General features: G+C 39.2%; 1 protein-coding gene across 1 annotated transcript; it reads left to right on the top strand.

Annotated features, from left to right (window-relative positions):
* The first annotated feature begins 11112 nt into the window (after nt 1-11112).
* Nucleotides 11113-21973, top strand: tent5bb (terminal nucleotidyltransferase 5Bb). The gene is made up of 2 exons (XM_026156659.2): nt 11113-11598; nt 19519-21973. The coding sequence occupies exons 1-2, from the start codon at nt 11443-11445 to the stop codon at nt 20542-20544; spliced, it is 1182 nt and encodes a 393-aa protein (XP_026012444.1). The 5' UTR covers nt 11113-11442; the 3' UTR covers nt 20545-21973.
* Nucleotides 21974-24349: the final 2376 nt, after the last annotated feature.

Raw genomic sequence — 24349 nt, 5'->3', positions numbered from 1 at the left:
TTGATTGACATTGGTGTAGAAACAACAAGGTATTGTTTTCAAAGGTCAGCCAGTTATGGACTGGTGGTAGGTGTTGTTGAGTAACACCGATGAAATGATGACCCTTTTGGATTTTAGGTACAAAGCCTTCTTGAGTTTACTATGTGGCTCAGGTCTGGGAATAATGAACATACTGATTAAAGTTGACAGCAATGTGAAACAAGGGAAGTGCTTAAGAAACGGTGTCCTTTTGGTTCACTTGTGTCGACACTGCCTGGCAAGTCTTCTTTTGGCTTTACGAAAATGTCTCGGAGCTTAAAGGATAATGTAAAATGACAGGGAACTAACAGGGGTGCTCATTGTTCATAACAGAGATGAACAATGTACTTTTTTATATAAGAAATGGCCAGGAAACGTCACTTGGTGTTCAAAACAGTTGGTCAAAGAAAAGCTGCTGAGATACTGGTTTGTTGGTATTAAATGTAGCTTATGTAACTGGGAAATCCACAGCATGTCTTACATAACAGTGTTCATGTCACTAATTCATAGACCACACTGGATTGGTTGTATTATTCACGATGTAGAAATGTACCCAGTTTACATTCAGTATCTCTTTGTTTGCGTCTGACTGACGAAAGCAGTTTCTTTTTTGCTTTGCCACAAGCAAGAATCGACTCATTTTGAAACAATGCAAGAGTGGACAATACACTGTCTGGATGCAGTAATACTTCTGGCATGTTTAAATGCTTATAAAATAATATGATTTAACATGGTAACGAGGATGAGTTTTATTTGGTTTGCTAAATTTTCCCCACATTCACTGAGGAATAAAATGATTTCTTTAATGCCATTTGTAAGCTAAAGGAACTGTTTAGTTTCGCAGTCCTTTTCTGATGTAGGAACAAACCTAAAATCCTTCTTAGATTGTGTAACAAGACAGATTTTGTGTAAGAAATCTCCTATGATGAACAGCAGATGTGTCTATTTTAATGAGATAAGTGCTATTTTTGTCTGCTGCACCAAACACAAAACCATTAAACCAATGTGAGTATCAACCAAAATGCTTAAGTTGTAGGCCAGAAAAGCAAAACAGTGATCTGGGACAAACTATAAAGCTTTGTCCAGTGAAACTCCAGAGTTGGGTGTGAGTTCAGCAGCTGCTTGTCCTATTTGTACCTTTCACTGATCATAATTCCAAATGATGGTCCTGGAAATTCAAATAAGTTAACCGAATTTTTAAAAACGGCAGCTGGCTGCCTTCATTATTTTAAGCTGATAAACAGTCAAATGTCGTCACAGTCAAACATGTAGATAAATAAAAATGTGTATAAAGTGACATTTCAGTTCATTTTCCAAAGGTTGATTCTGTTCAACGTTTCGTCACTTATCCTTCTTCAGTGAAGAAGAAGTCACTTGGATGAGTGACGAAACGTTTCTCCCACTGAAAATGCTACGTCCAGATGAACAGAATCCACCTTTGGAGATTTACTTACCTGGATGATTGAGAATGCATCAAGACATTTCAGTTCATTCATCTTTCCCATATAAATAAGCTAGAACTGAAGTCAGAACTTTTATATGTTGAGTAAACAAACACCAGTGATTTTTGCCTGGCCAAACACAAAGGCAGAACTTAACATGGCATTCAGAAAGGGATGACGCATGTTAAGGCAGGTAAGACGATGATAAAGACTGGAAAAATGATTGGTCCAGATGACACGATGACAGATGAGAAGAAGTGTACTGATACAGAATTTCAAGAACAAGGTTGATGTGCAGAACTGTTGTAGTGAAGATATGGGAAAGAGGTGATGAAGCTTAATTCCTTAATGCAGAGAAAGCACACTATAGATGTGATGTTGGGTTTGAGAGTGTTGATGGAGAAGTATGGAGAGGGTCAGAGGGAGTTGCACGGTGACTAGAAGTTGAAGCATATGACTGGATGCCAAGACAGTGGTAAGGTGGCTGGTAGGAGATACAGATGGATCCAAAATCAGGGTGGATTTATATCAGGGATCAGCTCAGAAAGAAGGTAGATTACTTTAAATAGGTGGGGTCAGTCATCCAATGAACAGTGGACAAGAGAGGTGAAGAAGAGAGTGTAGGAAGGTTAAAGTGGCTGGAGACGTGACAACCCCTGAATCTTTAATAGATTAATCTATTTATTAAAATATTAAATCAAATCAAATCAATTTATTTATATAGCACTTTTCACAGGATAAAAACCACAAAGTGCTTCACAGTAATATAAAACAGAAATACATAAAATACATAAAATTAAATTATCAACATTAAATTACTTTGAGATTTAATCTGTTAAATAACTTCAATCTCTACCAAATGTTCTATAAATGTCCTGAATTTCCTAAAAATTAGTAGGAAAAATTAGTTAAGATGTTGATCTAAGTCCTTTATTAAGTGGAGTTGGAAGTGTATGTCAAAATCCAGTAAATAGCAGTTAAAAGCTTATTGTTTGAGACAATATGGTGTCAAACAAGATGTGTACAGGTATATTAAGGTTATTAAGTCACCAAAATATATTCAGGGGTAAGAGGCCAGAAATCCAGTCCACACAGTCCTAAATCAAATCCTGTAGTCAGTGGTATTTTCACCATCAATGGGACTGCCCTATAGTTTCCATGCTGACATTACACAAACACACAGGCTGTTAGGTAACCAAGGTACCAAATGCAAATACCAGAAGGCTAGTTGAGCAACATATCTCATCACAGATAAATGCCTGAGAAATGGCTGTGATGTAACCCAGAAGCCCCTGCAGCTGAGCTGAAAGTAGAACACATTATTATAAAATTTTCATACCACAAATATGTTTACCCCCGATAAAACATTTGAATTTGTTATAAATCCTAGCCTAAATGTTTCTGTAATATTATTATAATGAACTTTACGTAAGGATAACTGATTTTTGAAGGATACATTATGATTGACAGGGCAGTGATAATGATATTTGCTACTATAAATGTTAATCAGAGTTGATATCAGGCTAACGAGATAAGCAAATCTGCATTTGTCACATTTTACAAAAGGCTAGTTTGAAATGCCATCATCTAATCAGTCAACACAGTGTTCTGCTGTATTTCTTTGTGGCTTTTTCAAACACACATTCCTTCCTTTCAGGGACGAAAAGTCAGTGCAATTGAAAAACATGGACTACAGACCCTCTATGGTGACCTTTTGTGGAAAAATAACAAGTGTGCCAATTTGGGAAGTCAGAGGCCTTCTCACTAGCAAATTCCATGGAATGGAGGAATAGTTGCAAATGAATTGCAAGATGACGCTTAAGATGCATGTGTTCTCACAGCACTGAGCTATGGCTTCATATTCTATAGAAACTCACACATATCTTACCCTGTAGTCAAAAGTGACACTCCAGTTAAATTTAATAGCACTACCAATATAATATAAGTTTAGGTTTGTAATACTGAATGGCAAAATATATATTGTTCATCAATAAAATAGCATACGATCAACAATAGTGTCCAAAAATAATGAACTTAGTAAAAACAGCAGCAATCTCGGGTGGTGCCTCTGCATTGGCAAAATGGGGTTCATCCCTTTCTTTGAACCTCAGATTCAGGAGGTTTTTACCTGGTCGTGGATTGCTGGAGCCGCTCATTAGCCTCTCGAAGATTTTTGAGCGTGCGTGGGAGTTTGACCAACCAGTCTACATGTGTTTTGTGGACTTGGAGAAGGGATTTGACAGTGTCCCCCCCTTCCTGTTGGAGATGCGCCAGTATCTGGCTCACTGTCACAAATCATTCTGTCCCTGTATGACCGCAGCCAGACCTTGGTCCACAAAGGCAGCAATACGTTGGACTCCTTCTCCGTTTTTGACTCTGCTGGGCTGCCCTCTGTTAATAATTCTATTCATGAGTTTTTCGACAGAGCCAGTGTCTTGCAGGTTTTAGATCTCACCCTGGGTCAACATACATGAATCAAATGATCAGTTCATTACCAGGCCTCTGAAGAACTTCAAGACATGTTGAGGGGGTAATTTAGCCATTTAAATCAGCTGTGTTGGATCAAGGACGCATCTAAAACCTGCAGGACACTGGCTCTCGAGGCCTAGAGTTTGACACCCCTGGTCTTGGGATTTCATCTATGGCTTTTGTAGATGATGTGGTTTTGTTGCCTTTATCATTTGGTGACCTCCAGCTTCATAATGCTTCATATCTGTATGTGAAGAATTAGGAATGATATTTAGCACCTCCAAGCTTCAGTCTATGGTTTTTTACCAAGAAAATAATGGAGTGTCCACTCTAGGTCAGGGACACTTTATTGCCCCAAGGTAAGGAGTTCAAGTATCTTTGGGTCTTGTTTACGAGGGGGGGGGAGAGGGGAGCTGGAGATTGACAGACTGGGCCTGTATTGGCTTTGATTCAGTACTCTAATGTACTGGTCTGTTGTGGTAAAGAGAGCTGAGTGTAAAAGCAAATGTGTTGATTTAGCGGTCTATCTACCTTCCTAACCTCTCCTATGGTCACGGGTGAAAGAATGAGACTGCAGGTACAATTGGCAGAAATTATTTTTCTCCAAGGTGTGGCTGGCATCTTCCTTAGAGATAGAGCAAGGAGATTAATGATTTTAAAGGTCCTCAGAGTTGAGCTGCTACTCTTTCAAATAGAAAAAATGTGGTTGAGGTGTTCAAGGAATATAAGTAGAATGCCTCTGGGGCATTTGTGGTTGAGGTATTACAGTCATGTCCTACTGGAGTAGACCCATGACACCATGGAGAGATTACATCCCTTGGCTGGTCTGGGAACATATTAATGTTCCTCCAGATGAGCTAAAGGAAGGCGCTAGGGACAGTGAGGTCTGGGCTTCTCTGCTTAGGTTGCTGCTTCAAAAAACAAATGTGTCACTTACGGTATTTTCAGTCCAGTCCCTGTACCTACCCATTTTGATGTTCTTTTTAGGTCACTTAACACAGGCCTATTAATCATTCAAGCATAAAAAAAGGCACTTAACTCAAGGGATGACCCAGTGATGAGTACAGTAAGAGATGAGTTACAGGCTCCCCGCTCAAACACACCTGTGCTTCATCAGCTCGCAATCAAGACCCACTATTTATTTTCTTCGTATTATTGTATAGTCTTTATCTTACAATATAAAGTTTTGTGAGGCAACTGTAGTGATTTCGTGCTATGTAAATTGAATTAAATATTTAAGGACCTGCTCTAGCCTTCGCTATTTGCCAGATTGTCTGCTACCTACTACTGATAAATTGGCTGTTTCTTTCTTTATGTTTTGCTTCCATGCATTAACCTCGTTGTCTCCCTGTCGTCAGTCCATCCTGACCTTGGCCAATATTCCACTATTAACCTATTAAAGCCAGTGATGTATGTGCCCTTTGATTACTTGCTGCTCAGAACCTTTGTGTTCATTATCAGAATCAGAATACTTTAATAGTCCCTAAGGTAATTAAGTGGATTACAGTTGCTCCCAGACAGTAACAGTAACAGACTAAACCAATTAATTAATACAATATATTACAAACGTTACAAACTTAAGAAATAGAACTAATACATACAAATCACTCAATTATAAATATCAAGAACATTACAGAGGTGATATATATATGATTGACATTTAACTCTAACCTGTGAACTTCATTATTCCGTCATTTGTTATTTTACTGTAGAGCGTGTGCAAGAGGGTGTAACTATAGCAGTGTTTACAGTTTACAGGGCTTTCTCCATTGCCACTCCGAGACTCTGGAACAGTCTTCCCTCTTTTATAAAATTCTCTTTGTCTTTGGAAATCTTCAAATCAAAGCTGAAGACCTACCTATTTTCAAAGGCTTTCGGATCTCTCTGACACCACTTTTATTTTGTTTTAGCTATTCTGGTCTTTTATCTCATTTGGATGATGTTTGCATGTGTATACACGTATACACGTATTTTATGTTCACGTATGCTTGTGCTTGTGTGTGCGTGTGCACACTTTTGTATATGTATGTGCATATTTGCATGTACACATATATTTTTACAAACATATATGGATGTCTCACAATGTTTTCTATAATTTTTTCATCTTATCTATTTTAATTATTTCTATTTGATTATATTATCCCTCTGTTCAGCACTTTGGCCGACACTTGATGTGCTATATGAATAAAGATGATTTGACTTGACACTTGTGTTGCAAAACTGTAATAACTGGCAGCTGGCAGCTCAACTCTGCAAGAGTCAAAGATCTACAATATCAGTATGTGCAAGTAAGTGTAACCTACACACACTTTCAGCAAAAATTCGATACTCATATTCCTCCTGTTAGTTTAGGGTAGTAGCCGCAGTTGCTGCTTTTACAGTACTGTAAACTATATTGTAATGTAAATACATACGTAACTTGGAGTGCATATACTGAAAATACTCTGTCTTTCTGTATCACTTGCACTAAATTACTTTATATCTATTTTAGTATTTGAACTGGATTCCCTGGCGCTCTATCTTAAATTGTTTGATGCAGTGTCTAATCAATGGTCTGTGGTAAATATATTTTTACTTGCAGTGTGTATGATCTGAACACATTGTTTGATTTTGACCACACAATAACTGAATTTGAGGTGATGGTTTGATTTTGAAAGAAAAATCTGGCCTTTTGTGAATGTAGTTTTAATTTTGAGATTTGTGTTTAAGATTTTAAGTGAACTGTCATCATAAGCCATTGTTCAAGAAGGGAAAAAAAGAGAAAAGGCTGAGGTGACCCAAATTACACAAGAGTTGGACTGAAAATCAGTAGTAACAGGTCTTATACAGTAATGAATCCAAATTTGAAATATTTGTTTCAACTCTTCAAACCTACGTTCAGAGCAATTTAGGAGAGAAATACAACAGTGTGTACATGATGGAGGCTCTTTCATGGTTCGGGGCTACATTTCAGGCAGTGATATTAAGGATATTGTCAAAATAGATAGAATTATGAACACAGAAAAGTGCTGTCATATTTTGATCAAGCATGCAATACCACAAGCAAGCACATGCAAGTGTCAGATTGGTAGGTGTTTCATTTCACAACATGAAAATGATTCCTAGCTACTGCCAATGCAGTAAAAGCATGCCCAGATATAAAAATACACAATCGAAGACTTCAGTCATGGATTGTCATCCCCAGAGCCCGAACCTCAAAACTTATTGAAGACGAGTATGACTATCTTGATATAAAGTGGAACAAAAGGCGGCAAACATCCAAAAAAGTAGTCAAACCAAATATTGACTTGAAAATAAAGCATGTATGTTTGTGCATTTCAATAAATCTTTGCACCCACTTCCCATTAGAAGGAATAGGGAGTGACTCAAGACGTTTGCACAGCACTATACATCTTTTTCATGAATATCCTGTCAAGTCAACTGGCTTCCACTAGCTTCTGTAACTTAAAGGACATTCTCAGTGAAGACTTCCTTTGTGGTTTCACATCAATACAATACAATACAACTAATACTGGGAAATAACCAACTAAATTTTGAGTTGTTTACATGTACTGCATTTAAAACACAGATTTAGCTATTGTGACGTCACCATTAATGTCACACACAATTGGCTGTTCATTTGAGGCCACTTGAAATAAGCAAAGAAAAAATAAAGAAATACTATTCAAATTAATTATATTATTTCAAACTGCAAATAGTCCATACATTATGTGAATAATGTATGGACCCATAAAAGGCTAGAAAATGAGTTGTACTTTAGGTATCAGCAGCTAGTGTTTAAATATAAATAAATAAATAGGAACTATATTCATGTGTAATGTCAACAATAAAAAACAACACTTTTTGTAGAGCTGGTGATAACAGTGCAGTGTGTGGTATTTGCTATTGCCGGTTGAGTCAATGCAGACTGACGTACAGTATTTACATTATGCACATGATATGCAAATCATGGCAATATTTTTCCATGTTGTCATTCTGCTCTAAAATGACACTGGGGCTTCCCTGTGTTTTTTCTGTCATGGTAGGAGACACACAAATTGCTCTTAAGAAAATGAAACAACGACAAAGCAAATTAAGGTCACAAATCCCTTTGTGTCATCCCACAGGGGTCAAAAATGAATAATCTCTCTAACACGGGTATGTTGGTCAACCTAAACATCCAGAAATGTGTGACTCTTCATCATGACCTTATGTTGTACATAATGGTATCACCAAAACGAATTAGGTCATTTTCCTTTGAGCGTGGAGTGAAAAATGGTCATGTCCTCCACTGAGCAAAACTCTTTTCACATTTCCTCTAAATCTGAATTCTAATGTAGTGGTTCTAGTTAAAAGCAACACCTTCTTGCAACACCAATTACAGAAAATAAAAACAAAACAGATGACAAGTTTCTGTCCGGGAACAAAGGAGGGCTAGCGAAGGGGCTCTGATCTCTTCTTTGACAAGGATGACTTGGGGGAGCAGTTTAAGATGAAATGCTATTAGCTTAACTTTCAGACAGATTGCCATGAAAATGTGTGCATATACCTGGAATCAATATAGAATACATGTATTAGAAGTTCTGAATGTCAATTTTTCTTTGTTTTCTAGATGTCTGAAAGAAAAGAAAATAGTTTGGGGTAGATGCATGGACCTCCAAAACTTTTGGCTATCATTTAAGAGATCATTGCCGTTGCTATTTAAGGCATAACAATGGCTTTATAACTGTGTAACAATGTTTCTCTAACTTTAACAAAGTAGTTATTTTAACAAAAAATTAATTATCTTTCCTGAGATGCAATTCTGCCATTCTGTCGTTGTATCTAAACCCAACCAAACTTTAATCCCACTGTTTACCATACAGTCGCATGAGGGATAAATGATGCTAGTCTGCTAACAGCGGGATATTCAGAAAATAGTCCTAGAGGAAAAGGCCAGACAAATGTTGTGATGTGAAGCATTTGTTCATCTTTTAACACGGGGTCAAGAAGTTTCGTTTTCTTTTCTTTTGAAAATAACTCAGGACTTTGGCTTTAAAGAAGTGTTATGATTGCTAATGTTACTGTTTTTAATTGTTTAAGCTTCACAGCAGAGGTGGGACCAAGTCATTGTTTTGCAAGTCTCAAGTAAGTCTCAAGTCTTTATCCTCAAGTCTCAAGTCAAGTCTCAAGTAATGTCAGGCAAGTCAGAGTCGAGTCTCAAGTCACTGGTGTAAAAGTCCGAGTCAAGTCACAAGTCTGAAACTTTGAATTTCAAGTCCTTTCGAGTCTTTAAAAAAAAAAAACGAAAAAATAATGTTGCAGTTATGCTAAATGTAAATATTAGACCATGTAATTTTTTAATCTGTGTTTTTCTCAACACATGACAAAATAGTGAACTTAGAAAATATACACAAATTGTGAAATTGCACCTCTTTAAAATGCAGCTCAATTAAAACTAGCTCCAAGAATAATTTTCACCGACAGTTCTGAGATAAGCTGCATGTTATTCTTGGATGCGGTTGTAGGACCGGCCTTAAAATCGCATGACAAAAATATCATACACATTAAAAAAAACTGCATCACCAACGTAGCCTGGAAAACATTTGCTAGTTAGATGAAGGCAGCTATCTCATCGTAGCATATTTATATGCATATTTATAATCATACGGTTCTTGGAGTGAGTGCACACACTCATGAAGTTTAGTAACTTCCGGTCACTGCAACAAGCCCAGGTACAGTTTACCGACGGATGGGTGCAGGACCTTGAAATGCACCGTGTAGAACGAAAGACCATCGTACGTATCATAAGTTTACCAGTCTCACAAATTGTCATCATAAATACACATTCATTAACCGTTTATTAATAGGACCTTTGAGCTCAACGGTAATTAATTAGTAGTGGAAATAATTTCTGGTACCCATCACAGAAATGTAGCAGTGACAATAATACTGTATGCTGTAATCGTACTGGGCAATTAGTGATACAAAAAACCTGTTTTATCCTGTGAATAAAAGTATATGTTTTTGTCAATGTACCATAATAACAGAAGCGAAACGCAATATTGTGTCAGGACAATTCACTATTTATGCACAATAAACACAGGAGCATAGCGCGACCATTTCTGTTCAGTGCCAGACTTGCTTGTAACCTATATCACCAATTATGTTATGAAAATGACGTATTAAGTACTAAAAGACACTGACCTTCGTGTAAATGCTTGGAGCAGACTAACCTGTGAGCTGGAGTGTTCTGGGACGTTATATTTGATCTTTGAATGGCTGCAATCCAGACCATCCGTCGCGTCTTTGTTACTTTGGAAACACGGCTCGAACAATTTCTCTTCAACGACGTAATCCGATAACAACCGATCTCTTTACCCGTCGGCTTCCCGTGGCTGTCATGCGACCGGCTATTGCAGTTAATAATACAACGGCTTCTTGACATTTTTGTGTTTCTTTTTATCGCTGTGTGACTGATTTCAATTGAAAGCCTGCGTGCGCTAGTACCGCTTGCCACGAGTTCCCAGAATCCTTTGCGGTTCTACCCGTGAATGACGTCACATTTTCAATCTCTATATAATATGCATGTTAAATTTTATATTTGGGGTAAAATATCAAGTCTTTTCAAGTAAACCGGTTCAAGTCCAATTCAAGTCCCAAGTCATTGGTGTAAAAGTCCAAGTCAAGTCACAAGTCTTAGAACATTTTTTCAAGTCAAGTCTAAAGTCATAAAATTAATGACTCGAGTCTGACTCGAGTCCAAGTCATGTGACTCGAGTCCACACCTCTGCTTCACAGTATCAAATCAAAAAGGAAGTCTGTTATTTTTTTTTACAATGAACTTTCAGCTTACTCCATTAAAAACACTGAATTTGAATATGATGATATTATGATTTGTTTCCATACATTTTAGTTGTTATATATTTATTTATTGTTGCAAAATGCATTTGAAGTAAACTTCCTTTGTCTTTTCTCCTTCCTATTAAACAGACCAGTGTGAGATGAGGTACTGTATGCAGTTTGGGTAAAGTCTTGAAGCCTGACGTGAGCAGTTCAAGGTTGTGTTTTTTTTACTTGCACATAGTAATTACTATACTTCCTACAGTCATTGAACATGCCATGTGACGCAAGGGAAGTAGGTGTTCACGGGTCTGTGTGCAAACGGAGTGCAGTCTGTATGCTGAAGCGTTATTAAGGCTCTGGCCAGCCAATGGGGTGGCGCCCGTTAATCCCTGCTCGGTTAAAACCCCGGGCGAGTCCAGAGGAGGCTCTAATGTGCACAGACAGTCAGTGGAGACAGAGAGCGACGCAGGCGCAGGAAGTTTTGTTCTGGGAATGTGCGATGTTCTAAAAGAGTTAACACATTTTGGAGCTTTCTGAAAGTTTTTCCACAAGAACAGACAGAGAGTGAGAGAGGGAGACGCACTGGGAGCTTTTCACACCCACTGTCGCCCTAACATCACCGGCTCTTCCTCGTTTGAGGAGAATTGCTTCAAGTTGTTCTAACAGTGCAACGACACTTTCTCTGGACGTCCCGTTGCCTCCGGTCGTCATGTCCTCCGGTGATGTCTCGGAGCAGAGTCGGCGGGTGAGCGTGCTGTCATGGGATCAGGTTCGGCGTTTGGACTCCATCCTTGGAGAGAGCGTACCGATCCACGGCCGAGGAAACTTCCCCACGCTGTCCGTGCAGCCCCGGCAGATCGTTCAGGTGAGACCCCTCTCACTAGCTCTCTCACTAGCTCTCTCATAGTCGTTTTGCTATCTAATAAAACGCACTGAAGCAGAAGTGACAGAGAAGAGGGAAAAGTACATCTTCTCTTAGTTTCATGTATCCCCATATCGCCCTATTCTCAACAAACAGAGAAAAAAAAAGAAAGAAATTAATGAAAAACTGTTATTTTGATTAATTTGACACAAGGTGTGTTACCTTTTTGGGTGAAAGGCAATTTTAATGCTCTGCATATATAAAGATATTCCGCCACTGTTGCTCACAACTGTGTCATATGCCATCTTGGTAATAAAGTTTTTAGTAATTAGAAAATAGCAGTTTACAGTAGTCTGCTGACAGTGGGTGAGTGCAGTATATTTATTTTGCAGTGACTGTGGAGTCAATGAGATTTCACTTGCTCCAAAGGAACACAGTAACATAACTTCTAAACAAGCCCGGCTAATCAAAATCAGGCCTACATATTGAAATATTCTGTTTGCTCCACATTCTGCTGTTTTTCTGCAGTAATTAGGATTTGTGGCAGAACTGATAAAACTTTAAAAGATACTCAATCACTTACAGTCAGACACATTAGTGGAGATGATCTGACACTGTGACTGCAGTTTTCCACTAACTCACTAGTGCTTCTCCTCCGCAAGTCCCTTTTTCACAGTTTCTGTGAGATAATGACCACACCACAGTATATTTACTAGAACTGGAACATGTGGGGATTTGCGTGGGCTGCAGTTTTTCCGGACATTAATAGCCTGTAATCCTGGTTCATGTGTTGCTTGAATGATTAATATTTTCTACAGTGTTCATATGGGGGAGGGAAGACCTTGCGCGTGCACACACACACACACACACACACACACACACACACACACACACACACACACACACACACACACACACACACATTTCAAAGACCCCTATAATCAAAGAGGCCTACCAATGTAATCTCTCCCCTGTGATGCCTTTCTTCCATTACATAGTCCTCTAGTCATAAGGGACCTTAACCATTTTTTCTTTTTGTGGAACTTTCGGATTAAATTCTTAAGAAAATTTCTTATCCAGAATATTCTTTATCTATTGTGTTTGAGTGCTAAGACGTTGGCATACTCAATACTGCTTAACCCAAAACACCAGTAAAGTTTTTTTTAACTTACTAAAACTATAGACTCTATGTAAAAGATGGATGTAGCAATTGTGACATCACTCATTGATGTCACAATTCTGAAAACATGAAGCTCATCTACAAACAACGTGCCTCCGTCCAGCTAAACTCTGCACTATTCCACTGTCAGTTTTGCAAATCTCTGAATGCAGTTTGCATGAATTTGCGCACATTGTTGACATAGGAACACTGGCTTACAAAATGCAACACGCTAAGTCCCAGTTAATTCAGTTCGATTCAGTTCAATTTTATGTATGTATTTTATGTATTTGCAAGCGCTTTGGTGACAGTGGCAAGGTTAAACTCCCTACTAACAGGAAGAAACCTCTGGCAGAACCAGGCTCAGAGAGAGGCAACCATCTTTTGAAACTGGTTGGGGCGAGTGGATGAAGACAGTGATCAATAATAACTAATAGTAGCTTGCCTCCACCAGTGTGTGAATGTGAGAGTGAATGAATAGTGGAATTGTAAAGCGCTTTGGGTGCCTTGAAAAGCGCTATATAAATCCAATCCATTATTATTATTATTATTAATAAATAATACAAAGAGGTGTATAAACACATAGTGAGTGGAAAAGGTGACTAAAGAAGAAACTGTGCAGTTGTGCTTGTTCAGCCTCAATTTGAAGAACAATTCGATCATGTGTCATTGTGTGAAAGAGGCTTCAAGTGACGTATACAGGTGTTTTATAGAGGAAGAGGCAGAGCGAGAGGCGGAGGAGGCAGCGGAAAGCAATTCTAAAAATTCTCTTGTTAGTTCAGTTGACATAAATATGCTTGTGTGTATTGTTTTGTTCCGTGGAAGAAATAAGTTTTGATAAGATGGTTTTGAGTGGTGTGTTTCATTTTACACTAGATGTGTAGTTTGTGTTCTGAGTTTTGAGAAGTGGAGCCACGGTTTCTGGAAATGTGTTTAAGAAAATCTGGGAAAGTACTTAATGTAGCTGTGGGAGGTGGCGTCATAACATCTTTGAACCAACACATAGCTGCTATTGCTGCTGTTAATAAAATAAAAACTAATTGAGCAGATTAGGATTTCAAGTAAGAACAAAATTGTTTAAATGTGTAGTTAAGAAGTCACACACATCCAGCTCAAATCTTTACGAAGCAGTTCAAAAAGTATGGAAGAACCTGGCAAATGCTATGGCAGCTTAGCTGATCTTATCCACTGTGAGTGTGAGGTCTATTGTTTTTTTGGCCAAATGTGAAATGTTAAGATGTCTGCTGGTAGAAGCTATAAAGTGGGCTAACAACTGTTTGATCTGTTACTCGCAGATGAAACAGCTCATTTACAGAAATATATCAATTGAGTGCAACAGTAAATCCCTGAAACCACCTTCTCTGTGGCAGCTGAACCTGTCAGGATTAACCTTTCTGGTGGAAACCATGAAGGCACTGCATCTATAAGTGTAGACTGATTTGAAATTGTGTTCTGTATGACCATGCAGATATCGTGACAAAAAAAAAAATGAAGCGACACAATGCTCCCTGTTGAAAGACTTAATGTCTGCAAGTTGATTTTTATACCATGTGGCCATGAATGGAAACCAGTGGCAGTGTGGTTGGAGGGGGAAAAAGTTTTGTGATTTAAGCCACTATCAAATGGTTGACAGTAATGCGGGGTGTTTCACAGTAAATAGGCTGCAACATTCAAAACCACTAGTTTGCCACTTTTTCAACCTTCCCATCAGACAAAGTCATCCCCCTAAGTGATTTTGTAGCCACACTAGTATTTTGTTCTGTCATACTGGGCGAAGTAACTGATGGATCACAGTCCCAAAGGGTCACAAGACAATCTCTTAACAGTGTATTTGTCTAATATCCACATTAAAATAACATCTGTTTGTGGTCTGGTTGTGAGTGAACCCTGGGAGCAGTGAAGGAAAACTTTTGCCATTACTCACACTTCTGTGAACGTTGACAGCTCAAAGCCAGATCCTGTGATATCCCTCTCAGCGGACTAAACCTACACACACCCAGTGTACTACATACCGAGGAGCATCATATCACATGATGAAAAACGCAGATTACGTGACGCATGCATCATAGTTACGTAAATTGTTGAATGGGTTCATATGTGGAGGCAGAGGTATGGGTTCTTATTTTTCATGAAACCTTGAAACATTACTCCACTCTCCAGACAGTAGCGAATGGCCTGGGTTTGAAGCAGAATATGAGGATGGGATTAGTGCCTGTAATAACAGTGGGCTTGAGGGTTGGGCATGACAAAGTGTTACTGTGGTAAATGGAGAGCAGTCGCCTGAGCCGCTGTTGCCCTTGCCAGACTGTAAACCAACTCCTCAGTAGGCTATTGTTGGGACCGAGCAACATGAAGACACCACATGCTCCCAGTTCCCGTAGAGGAGGTAACCTGGGAACATTCATTTCTAGGCTGAATGTTTTTTTTTTAGTGTTGATGGTATCTCTTTGGCTGGGCTTTCCATTCATGAGTTGGAGTTTCTGTCTGCTCATTTTAATTTCAAATTGAAAGTTTGCAAACTAAAACTTCCCATCATTTCTTTTGTGGACAGGGCAATAGCTATATCTGGAACACACAAGGTGTAGATTTTATTTTTACATTTTAAAACCCATACATTAAAAAATGTTTAAGGGTACTCTCTGTCATTACTCAAACTTTATAATAAATTGTTCATCACCCAATGCCTTTTTCTAGGTTGTATTTGTAAATATGATGCATTCTCAATGAATTACCTGGTACAGTAAAGGTTACATCAAACCATCTTGTGGTACAAATTAAAATTTTATAAAGTGAATCTATCTTTTGAAACCTATAGTTCATATACTCTGGTCTGAATCAGCTGTGTTTGTAAACTTGTAGCTTTTTCCTGTAGTTTGGCTTCTTTTGACACGAGAAAACTGCAAGTTAACCAAAATGTGTGAATGCAAACCACAGGAAGAAGTCAGTGAGTTCTGGATTAGCTGATAACATGGTTATGGTTCCATTCATGGCCAACAGGGTTAATTGCTACAGCTAGTGTACTCTACTGCATCCCAGAAAGAGAACTCAGGTGTATGCTGCTCAGACTTGGTAGCTAGGTTGGATCGAGGTTGGATCAAGTTATCACGTTATCTAAAAAAAAATCAACACTCAGGAGTTCAACGACCAAAGTTTCTTGGTATTATTGTTTTGGTTTGCTTGATTTTAGAGTTAAAATGCAAATACACAGACTACTTTTAAGTATAACTATATTTAAAGTAGCTAAAAATAATTACAATGCCATAGGCAAGGATAGCTTGTTATAAAATACGGTTGGCAAAAAACAAACAAACTAAGTGTTAAACATAATGAAATTTAAAAAATACAGAGTTGCGGGTGTATAAGTTTCAATTACTAGTTTTTCCACCTCAAGTTTTCATACTGAACAGTTTACTTGCTTACACCTAAACTATTACGATTCTGTTCCAGTGCTGTATCCGAGTCTTTTAATTTGTGATTTTATATGAGATAAGTCAGATGGTTGTGAGGTTAGTAAGACTGGTTTTTACTAATAAATCCACATACACTAGAGTGGTTCTCACCAGTTTAATCTTACATGGCTGGCACAGACATCTAATACAGCAAAAGTCCCCCCAAATTGGTCCCTTGGATATATTCCTATCAAATAAAGTTTGAGTGGACTGAGACATTAAAACTTAAGTGAATCCTTGAAACTGAATCCTTCTTTGAAAACTTTTATCACAAGAGCATCATGTTTCAGCACACAACCCATTCTTGTCTAAGAGCACAGGTGAAATGAGCACCCGTGCATAAGAAATTTGAGGAAGCATTTCAAGTCAGAAGTAAAACCATCATCAGCATCCCCCGCTGTCTGCCAAGCTACTGTACTACTGACTGGCTGGGTTAGTCTTGGAGTGGATTTGAAGGTCAGGGACTCATAACTCCTCATTTGATGTCGCCATTTACTTGGCACAGGGATAATCTGTCTCACTGCCCAGAGCTCTCATTGGCGTCCAGGGGACTATGTGCTGGCAACTGGCTGGGTCATTTCAAACAGCTATAATAAAAACACACTTTGTCCACAGCTTAAATGAAATAGTCAAGGAAACTATTAAGATGCCAGAAGGAAAGTGGAAAGACTGTCGCCAAGGCGTTGTCAACACCAGACAGTCTGGTGTGTTTGCAATTCTTTTTGTAATGTGTTTTTACATCACTGTAAGTGTTAGGCTCTCATCAGGTGCTGGTGAGTCATTTGGGAAATGTACCATCCTGTTTTATGAGTGGTAAAGGATGCATTCTGTGGGGCTAGCACAGCTGTACTTCCCCATACACTACTTTTGGGACTCCCAAACAAACACATTATAGTGTGCTGTTAACTCAAACCAACTGTTTAAGTGTGAGGTCAGTGAAAATACTTTCTGTGGGTTTCCCTTGGATAGGTTAAAAAAATCTCTGCAGTCTTGTCCACTGGACTGAAATCCTAAGCAAAATATCCCTGGTTTGATTCTGGGAGGAGACACAAATCCTCCAGTGTTGGGTTAGAAAGGACCTCTGGTGTAAAAATCAAGTATCCAAAACTACTGGCTGTGGTAATTGCTTGTGAATGAGGCAGTAACTGAAATTAGCTTTCTTTTTAAATAATTTTATTTAGTTTGTTTAATATAAATAAACAAGTTTATGAAAACACCAATTTGGGGTTTTAGGTGGAGTAGTAACAAGTTTACTCATCCAGTTCTTCTTATGTGATCTATCTCTAGCTAATGTGCTGATTACCAGATGTGGTCATTAAAACAATGGCTTCAGGACACAACTTGACCTAATTCACTTGGAATTAGGTGGAATAAACAACAAAATGCATGTGGAAATATGAGTTTTAGGAATCTTTGAGGATTATTAAATTCACTCTGGGTTGGATTAGACTGTGTGCGTAGCTAGTTAAGGGTTTTAAAGTGTTTTGTCTCTCTGATCGACTAATTTATGGTTCTAGTGAAAACAGTAGCTAGGAATAAAAAACAAAACCAACGACTTTTTGATGTGTCAGAATCATTTTTTTTTAAATTTGTTCCCTGAATGACAAAATATGGGAGAAAAGTTTAATAAAACCAAAAATGACATATTCTGATACATTCTAATATTCTTGTCCAGGGTTAGAGTTCAGCTTAAGGCTTAGAGTAAAATTTTAGCATTCAGTATGTGTGCCCTGTATTTTTTGCAGGTTAAACGTAGCATTATGGTTATACTCTCTTTCAGTATATAGGATTACCTGACTGGATAGGCATTGCTTGTCTCTACGCATTCAGTGAAGAGACATCACACCATTGAACAGTAACATCAGATTCCCATAACATAGTGAGAGCGTTTTAATGAATTGTGAACAGCTGTGCTTTGGATTTCTTCAGACTTGGCCTTGTTAGTTGCCCCCCCCACCCCCTGAGTGTGATTTGAGTGATGTAACAGACAGGAAGCACAAAGATCTTAACTGCCTGTAGTTCTGTAATTTTCCCAAGAACCACAGCAGTACATCTGTACAGTGTGTTCCAATAACATTATAAACACCTTTTTCAATTTGGTCCACATTCATGAGTTTAAAAGTTCAAAGCTCAACAGTTCCTTTTATGAGTCACTTACACCTGTCAAGCACAGACATGCCGCATCTTTTCCACATCTAATCTCTGTGGAGCAGCTTTTTGAGATAAAAAAAAAGCTACAGTCAGCTGCTCCCTGAAGCGTAATTTATGGTGCCACAAATATCTGTCCGCGTACACGGTTCTAGTTGCACAGTGAGCGGAGAAGGGTTTTTAGATGTGCTCCTATTTTGTTCTCCAAAATCCTAACAGTGCGTCGCTGGATGTGCATGACCTATGTGCCTGTTGAAGATACATTAGTTGACAGGTGGGTTGGAATAGGGTTAGGGGTCACAGCGGAGTTCACCAGGAATGGGAAAACCATGAAAAAAAACGTTGGTTTTCCTCGGTTTCAATTCTTGTTACTTGTATATTGTAACTTTGCTTGTGTCTGCAGCTGGCTGATAGACTAACTACACCCCAAGCAAGAGTAGCCCACACACCGGTTGTGGTATATATTTTGTACACTGCCTCCATCACCAAAAAAGCTCTCTATGGGTAGACGGACCGTCCTCAGACTGCCTGAGGACTGTAAATGTGTTACCCCTGCTGAACCATAAATCCCGCTTTATTCACTAGAGGTCACCACGGTGAGTAACTCCACGTATTTGATTTGGCAGATTTTTACACCAGATAAACTTTCTAACACAGCCCCTCAGGGGACTGGTATCTCATCCTGGGACTGAATCTGGGATCTTTCACTTGTTAAGTGGAATTTATGGTGCAGTGGGGGAAACGCATTCGCAGTCACCTGGCAATCTGGCTTTGGCCCGTCTACTTATAGAGAGCTCTGTTGCCAGAGGGAGGTTTGTGGGTGCTCTTGCTTATGCTGTCGCTGGTCTGTCACTTTATAATGTAAATGGAGGTCATCTCTTTGAGTGAGAGACTACACCAATAAGTAGTCACTTAAGTGCCAGTTGCTCTTTAAAAAAGCTGCAGCGTTTCGTTCACTCCAGAGATGTGTTCTTCATGTAAGCCCTAAACAATAATAAAACATAGCAACTACTTTATTATGCAAGGAAAGATTAAAAAAATATATAATTAAACTTAATCAAACTCAATTACAAATTTATGCTTTATTGTGCGTTCTACTTTCACAATAAACCTAATAAAGTGTTTAGTCTCTCATTTTGTGTCTTTTCTCTGTGTCTTTACTTTCAGGTGGTCAGGGCTCGACTGGAGGAGCATGGCGTGATGGTACGTGATGTTAAGCTGAATGGTTCAGCAGCCAGCCACGTACTTCATGAGGACAACGGCCTTGGCTACAAAGACCTGGACCTGATCTTTGGCTTGAGTTTGACTGATGACAAAACCTTCCGGCTGGTGAAGGACGTGGTGCTGGACTGCCTGGTGGACTTCTTGCCCGAAGGGGTATGCAGAGATCGAATCACAGCCCTTGCCCTAAAGGAGGCATATGTTCAGAAGCTGGTGAAAGTTTGCAACGAGACAGATCGCTGGAGCCTCATCTCACTTTCCAACAACACTGGCAAAAACGTGGAACTGAAGTTTGTGGACACGCTGAGAAGGCAGTTCGAGTTCAGCGTCGACTCCTTCCAGATTACTCTGGACTCATTGCTGCTGTTCGACCGCTGCTCGGAAACAGCCATGTCCGAGACCTTCCACCCTACAGTCCAGGGAGAGAGTATGTATGGAGACTTTGAGGAAGCTCTGGATCACCTCCGCTCCAAGACCATCGCCACCCGCAGTCCAGAAGAGATCCGGGGCGGCGGCCTGCTCAAGTACTGCCACCTGCTGGTGCGCGGTTTCCATCCATCTTCCGCAACTCAGATGAAACAGATGCAGCGCTACATGTGCTCGCGCTTCTTCATCGACTTCCCCGACATAAGCGAGCAGCAGAGAAAGCTGGAGGGATATCTGCAGAACCACTTTGCGGGCATGGAGGACAAGCGCTATGAGTATCTGGTGACTCTGAGACAAGTGGTGGATGAAAGCACTGTGTGTCTGATGGGACACGAGCGCCGGCAAACGCTGGCTCTTATTTCTGCCCTGGCGTTGCGTGTAATGGCCGAACAGAATGCCATCCCCGCTCTGTCCAACATCACCTGCTACTACCAGCCTGCTCCCTATGTCAGAGACGTCAACTTCAGCAATTACTACGTGGCGCAAGTTCAGTCACCCATGGCTACGTGCAGTAACTCTTATCAAACATGGCTGCCTTGCAGCTGAGCAGTGTCTTTTATCACTGCGTGGAAAGTTTATGTTTCTTTTTTGAACCTTTACTTTGATGTAAGCAGAACATTCATTAACCGAAATGTTCACTGTAAGGGGTCAGTGTTGTGTCGAACAGCCTTGGCTGTAGAAGACAATCCATTCTTCTCAGTGTGAAGCTATTTACTGGGTCTGTGAGCTGTACATCTTAAGTTTCTAGCTCTGCTGCCTTCACGGAATAGGTCTTTGTTTTGTTAGATGAACTTGCGTTTCAAAACAGGAAATTATATTTTCAACGTGTGCCTGTGATTTGTTTTGAATTTTTAAAGGATAATTTGGTAGGGAAAGTGAAGATCGGAAGGAAAGGAGGGAGGCAAATGACATGTACTAAGGTTTGGCCAGACAGGAAGGAATCTAACTGCCAACTTATTGCTCAGGGCATTTTCATCTAAAAAACTTTTGTGCCCTAAACATTCAATTTATAGGTCACACAGCTATTAGCAACTACACAAAGTTTAACTTGTTATTGACCCAGCGTATAAAAGAATCTTCTGTCTTGCTGTCTGATCATCTGCATATTTACAGTACAGCCCAATTCACTACCTTATTGTTCTGTTTACATATTTTTCCTGTTGTGTTGAATGATTCTCACTAATGTCATTTTATTAAACGATTTTTTTAAACAAGTGATGATAAGAAAGCCAGTTGCACAAATTTACATATGCTCAAGCATCTAAACCTGCTGCAAGTGGGAAATGTTAGCAAATCGACTGAATTGTGTTAGAAATGCGACAGCTGAAGACATAAAACAAGTTTCAGTAATGTATAGTTATAACAGCGATGGAGCTCTTGAAGCTAGAACATGATGGATGCTGATGCATTGGGATTTTAGGGTGTCATGTGCTTGGTATCCCTGTAACAATGTAGCTTTGTTATTTTGACCCCCAACTTTGTTGTTTTGCCAACTCTTGTATCAAAAATATTCCACTAAGTTATATCAATTAACACTGCTGTAAAAAAAAAAAAAAGAAATCTAATATGAGCCATTATAATTATACCTTTTTGTTCTGGTATTTCATAACCAATGTGGATGTATATGGAAAAATATGAAGGCTTTATATATGAACGTTTTCAGTTTGTGTCTGATGTAGGCTCGGGTCTTAATGAAATGTAAATACTGGTTACGAAACCAAACTTTTTTTTTTTTTGTCATTTTTTTGTTCTGACTGTGGTTTCAGCTGACCTGACTGGGAGGGAAAAGGACCAAAGACATTCTTTGTGTAGCATGACAAACAAGGACTGTATATGGTTTCAAGTGCCTGAATATGACCTTTGTAGTAGTTGTTATGTATGAACTGTTTTTGAATCTTTTTCATTCAGGTTACTGTAAATTTCTATATCTAGGGTCAGGGTACTTGTTTCATTAAAAAAAATATCAAAAGTTTAACGATGGTGATACTTTGGTCTTTCTTTTCACATTCTTGGAAGAGAAGTAAGATGTGGATGATAAGATGTTGACTCAAATTTGTCTAGAGACGTGCAGAATAAATGCATACTTTATCTCCGGTCGGTGTATCGCACTTTCTCAGTTTCAGTTGCTGCAGATCTCCCTCTGTGTATGTTTTGCGATCTTTCTCAATCACACACAAAACAGCTTGTGTGTTGTCTGTGTTCCATCAGCTACACAAAAACACTTATTTGTTCAAGCTCTGTGCCTCCCTTTTTTTGCCTCCCTGAGCAGAGTTTTCCCATGAGCCTGCACCTGTGCATTAGTCACGTCCCGCCAGCTGTGAATCTGACAAAGGTTTCCCTTTGCCCTATAGTCTCAAAAATGGAGATCTCTGTTACCTTGGATGAGTTGAGCTCTAATAGGTGCTGCTGAGAGCCAGGTGGTAAAATGGAAGTGCCGCCTTTTCAATAATGTCATGATATACTCGATATGCTCCTCACCAATAATTCTCTCCTATGATATTTTGTAATTACTTTTGCATAACTGGGGACGACTTCTTGGTATATACTTGAGCATGAAATGGCAAATAGCTTGACACACCTGCTAAATATTTGTGGGTAAACAAGACATAGTACTTGGTCATTAAGGAAGTGCTGGAACAAATTAGTGAAGTCCTTGGTTATAAGTTCAATTGGAAGAAATGCATCTGTCAGAGTGATTAAAGAGGCGAGGTATAAATGCAGCTAGGGAAACAGCCAGTGAGGACAGCTAATCCTCAGTGGATTAGCTGTCAGAATTTTCTCCAAACTGCTACACAAACAGTCAAGGAAACATGTAGTAGGACTCCAACAGGGAGCTCCATGGGATAAGCATGCGTGAACACGGCAACTGAGACGGAGCTTGCCTTACCTTTAACAGCCCAACGATTTCTGCGTCTGGTGGCCAGACCTCAAGAGACTTTTAGAGAGCTGGGAGGAAGTGTGTAAATGATAATAAACAAACTACAGCAAGTTGTCAAAGTTTAATTTGCTCAAGATTAAGGCTGAACTTGTAGCCCTGTGAGCATGACTCTGTTTATGAAAATGGAGGCCAGTCAGTCTACTGCAGATGGATTGCTTTTAAATTTCATACATAAATTCATATATAAGCACATGCATCAGCGCTATAGAGTTTGATGATCTAAATTTGGCTGCAGGCTGTTGACCTCAAACATAGTTTTTACCTGATTATACCAAAACTTTGGCCCAGATGTGAAATTTTGTAAATTTAGGTAAGGGGTATAATAATAATGTATATTTTATTGATCCCCATGGGGAAATTACTCTCTCTGCATTTGACCGATTCACTCAGTGAAGCAGTGGGCAGCTACTAAGCAGGTGTACTGGGGTGCAGGGTGTAGGGACAGTACCTTGCTCAGGGGTACCACTCAGTGGATTTGAACCCCCGCCCTTCCGCTCATGGGGGGACCACTCTACCTACTGAACTATCCCTGCCCCCAAATCTGTATCTGTATTGGTGAAGGTGCAGGCACCAGTCACAAGCTTTCTGTAATAACAACTAGTCCTAACGATTCTTAAACTTTGCCAATAGGTTGCAAACTATTAGTTGGTGTCCTGATGAAAACCATCATTGTAGCATTGTATTAATCAGAAAATATTTAAAGGTATAAAGAAGTTCTAGACAGGTTTACCTACAATGTGAACATGAATATGCTAGCAGTATTGCATATAATTTAGCATGCTAATGTTAGCAATGGAGTCCGGTGCTTTTTAGCCTTGTACGTATTTGCGGATAGCATGATGTTGTCTGAACAAAACACTGTCAGAGATTGTTACGTAGTGACCAAAGCAGCACGAGGTTTTTAGTACGTACCTCTCTGCAGCTAACTTGATGACTGCCAGCAACCTCTGTTAACCACTCGGGTTGCCAACTGTCCCGTTTTAGCTGGGACATCCCAAATAATGAGCAAAATTATTTGTGTCCTTTATTCTGCCTTAAATATCCAGTAATATTGACCGTTACCTGCAACGCCACTGACCAAAAAAACAGCACGCTTAAAAATACCAAAGCTGATTTTGGCCGCAGTCGTATCAGACAAGTGCTTCGTGTCCAGTCACGGCCAGTTTCGCACACGTGATATGTGATTGTGATTTGCCGTTTGGTCTCCATAGCATAATAAACTAATAATAATAAACTGGATAACTGATATAACTGTATTTACAGTAATTTATTTGAATATTTTTTATTTTTTGCTAATTTCTTAGAGGAAACGCCCATGTGATTTCTGTCATCATTTACTGTATTTTTCTTTATTGTTTTAGATGATGTATTGATTAAACTGAATAAGAACATTTTACTGCACTTTTATTATAA

The sequence above is a fragment of the Astatotilapia calliptera genome, chromosome 22, assembly GCF_964374335.1.
Source record: "Astatotilapia calliptera chromosome 22, fAstCal68.1, whole genome shotgun sequence".
Lineage (NCBI taxonomy): Eukaryota > Metazoa > Chordata > Actinopteri > Cichliformes > Cichlidae > Astatotilapia > Astatotilapia calliptera.
The sequence above is the reverse complement of the archived record's forward strand: the minus strand, read 5'-3'. Positions and strand labels throughout refer to the sequence as shown.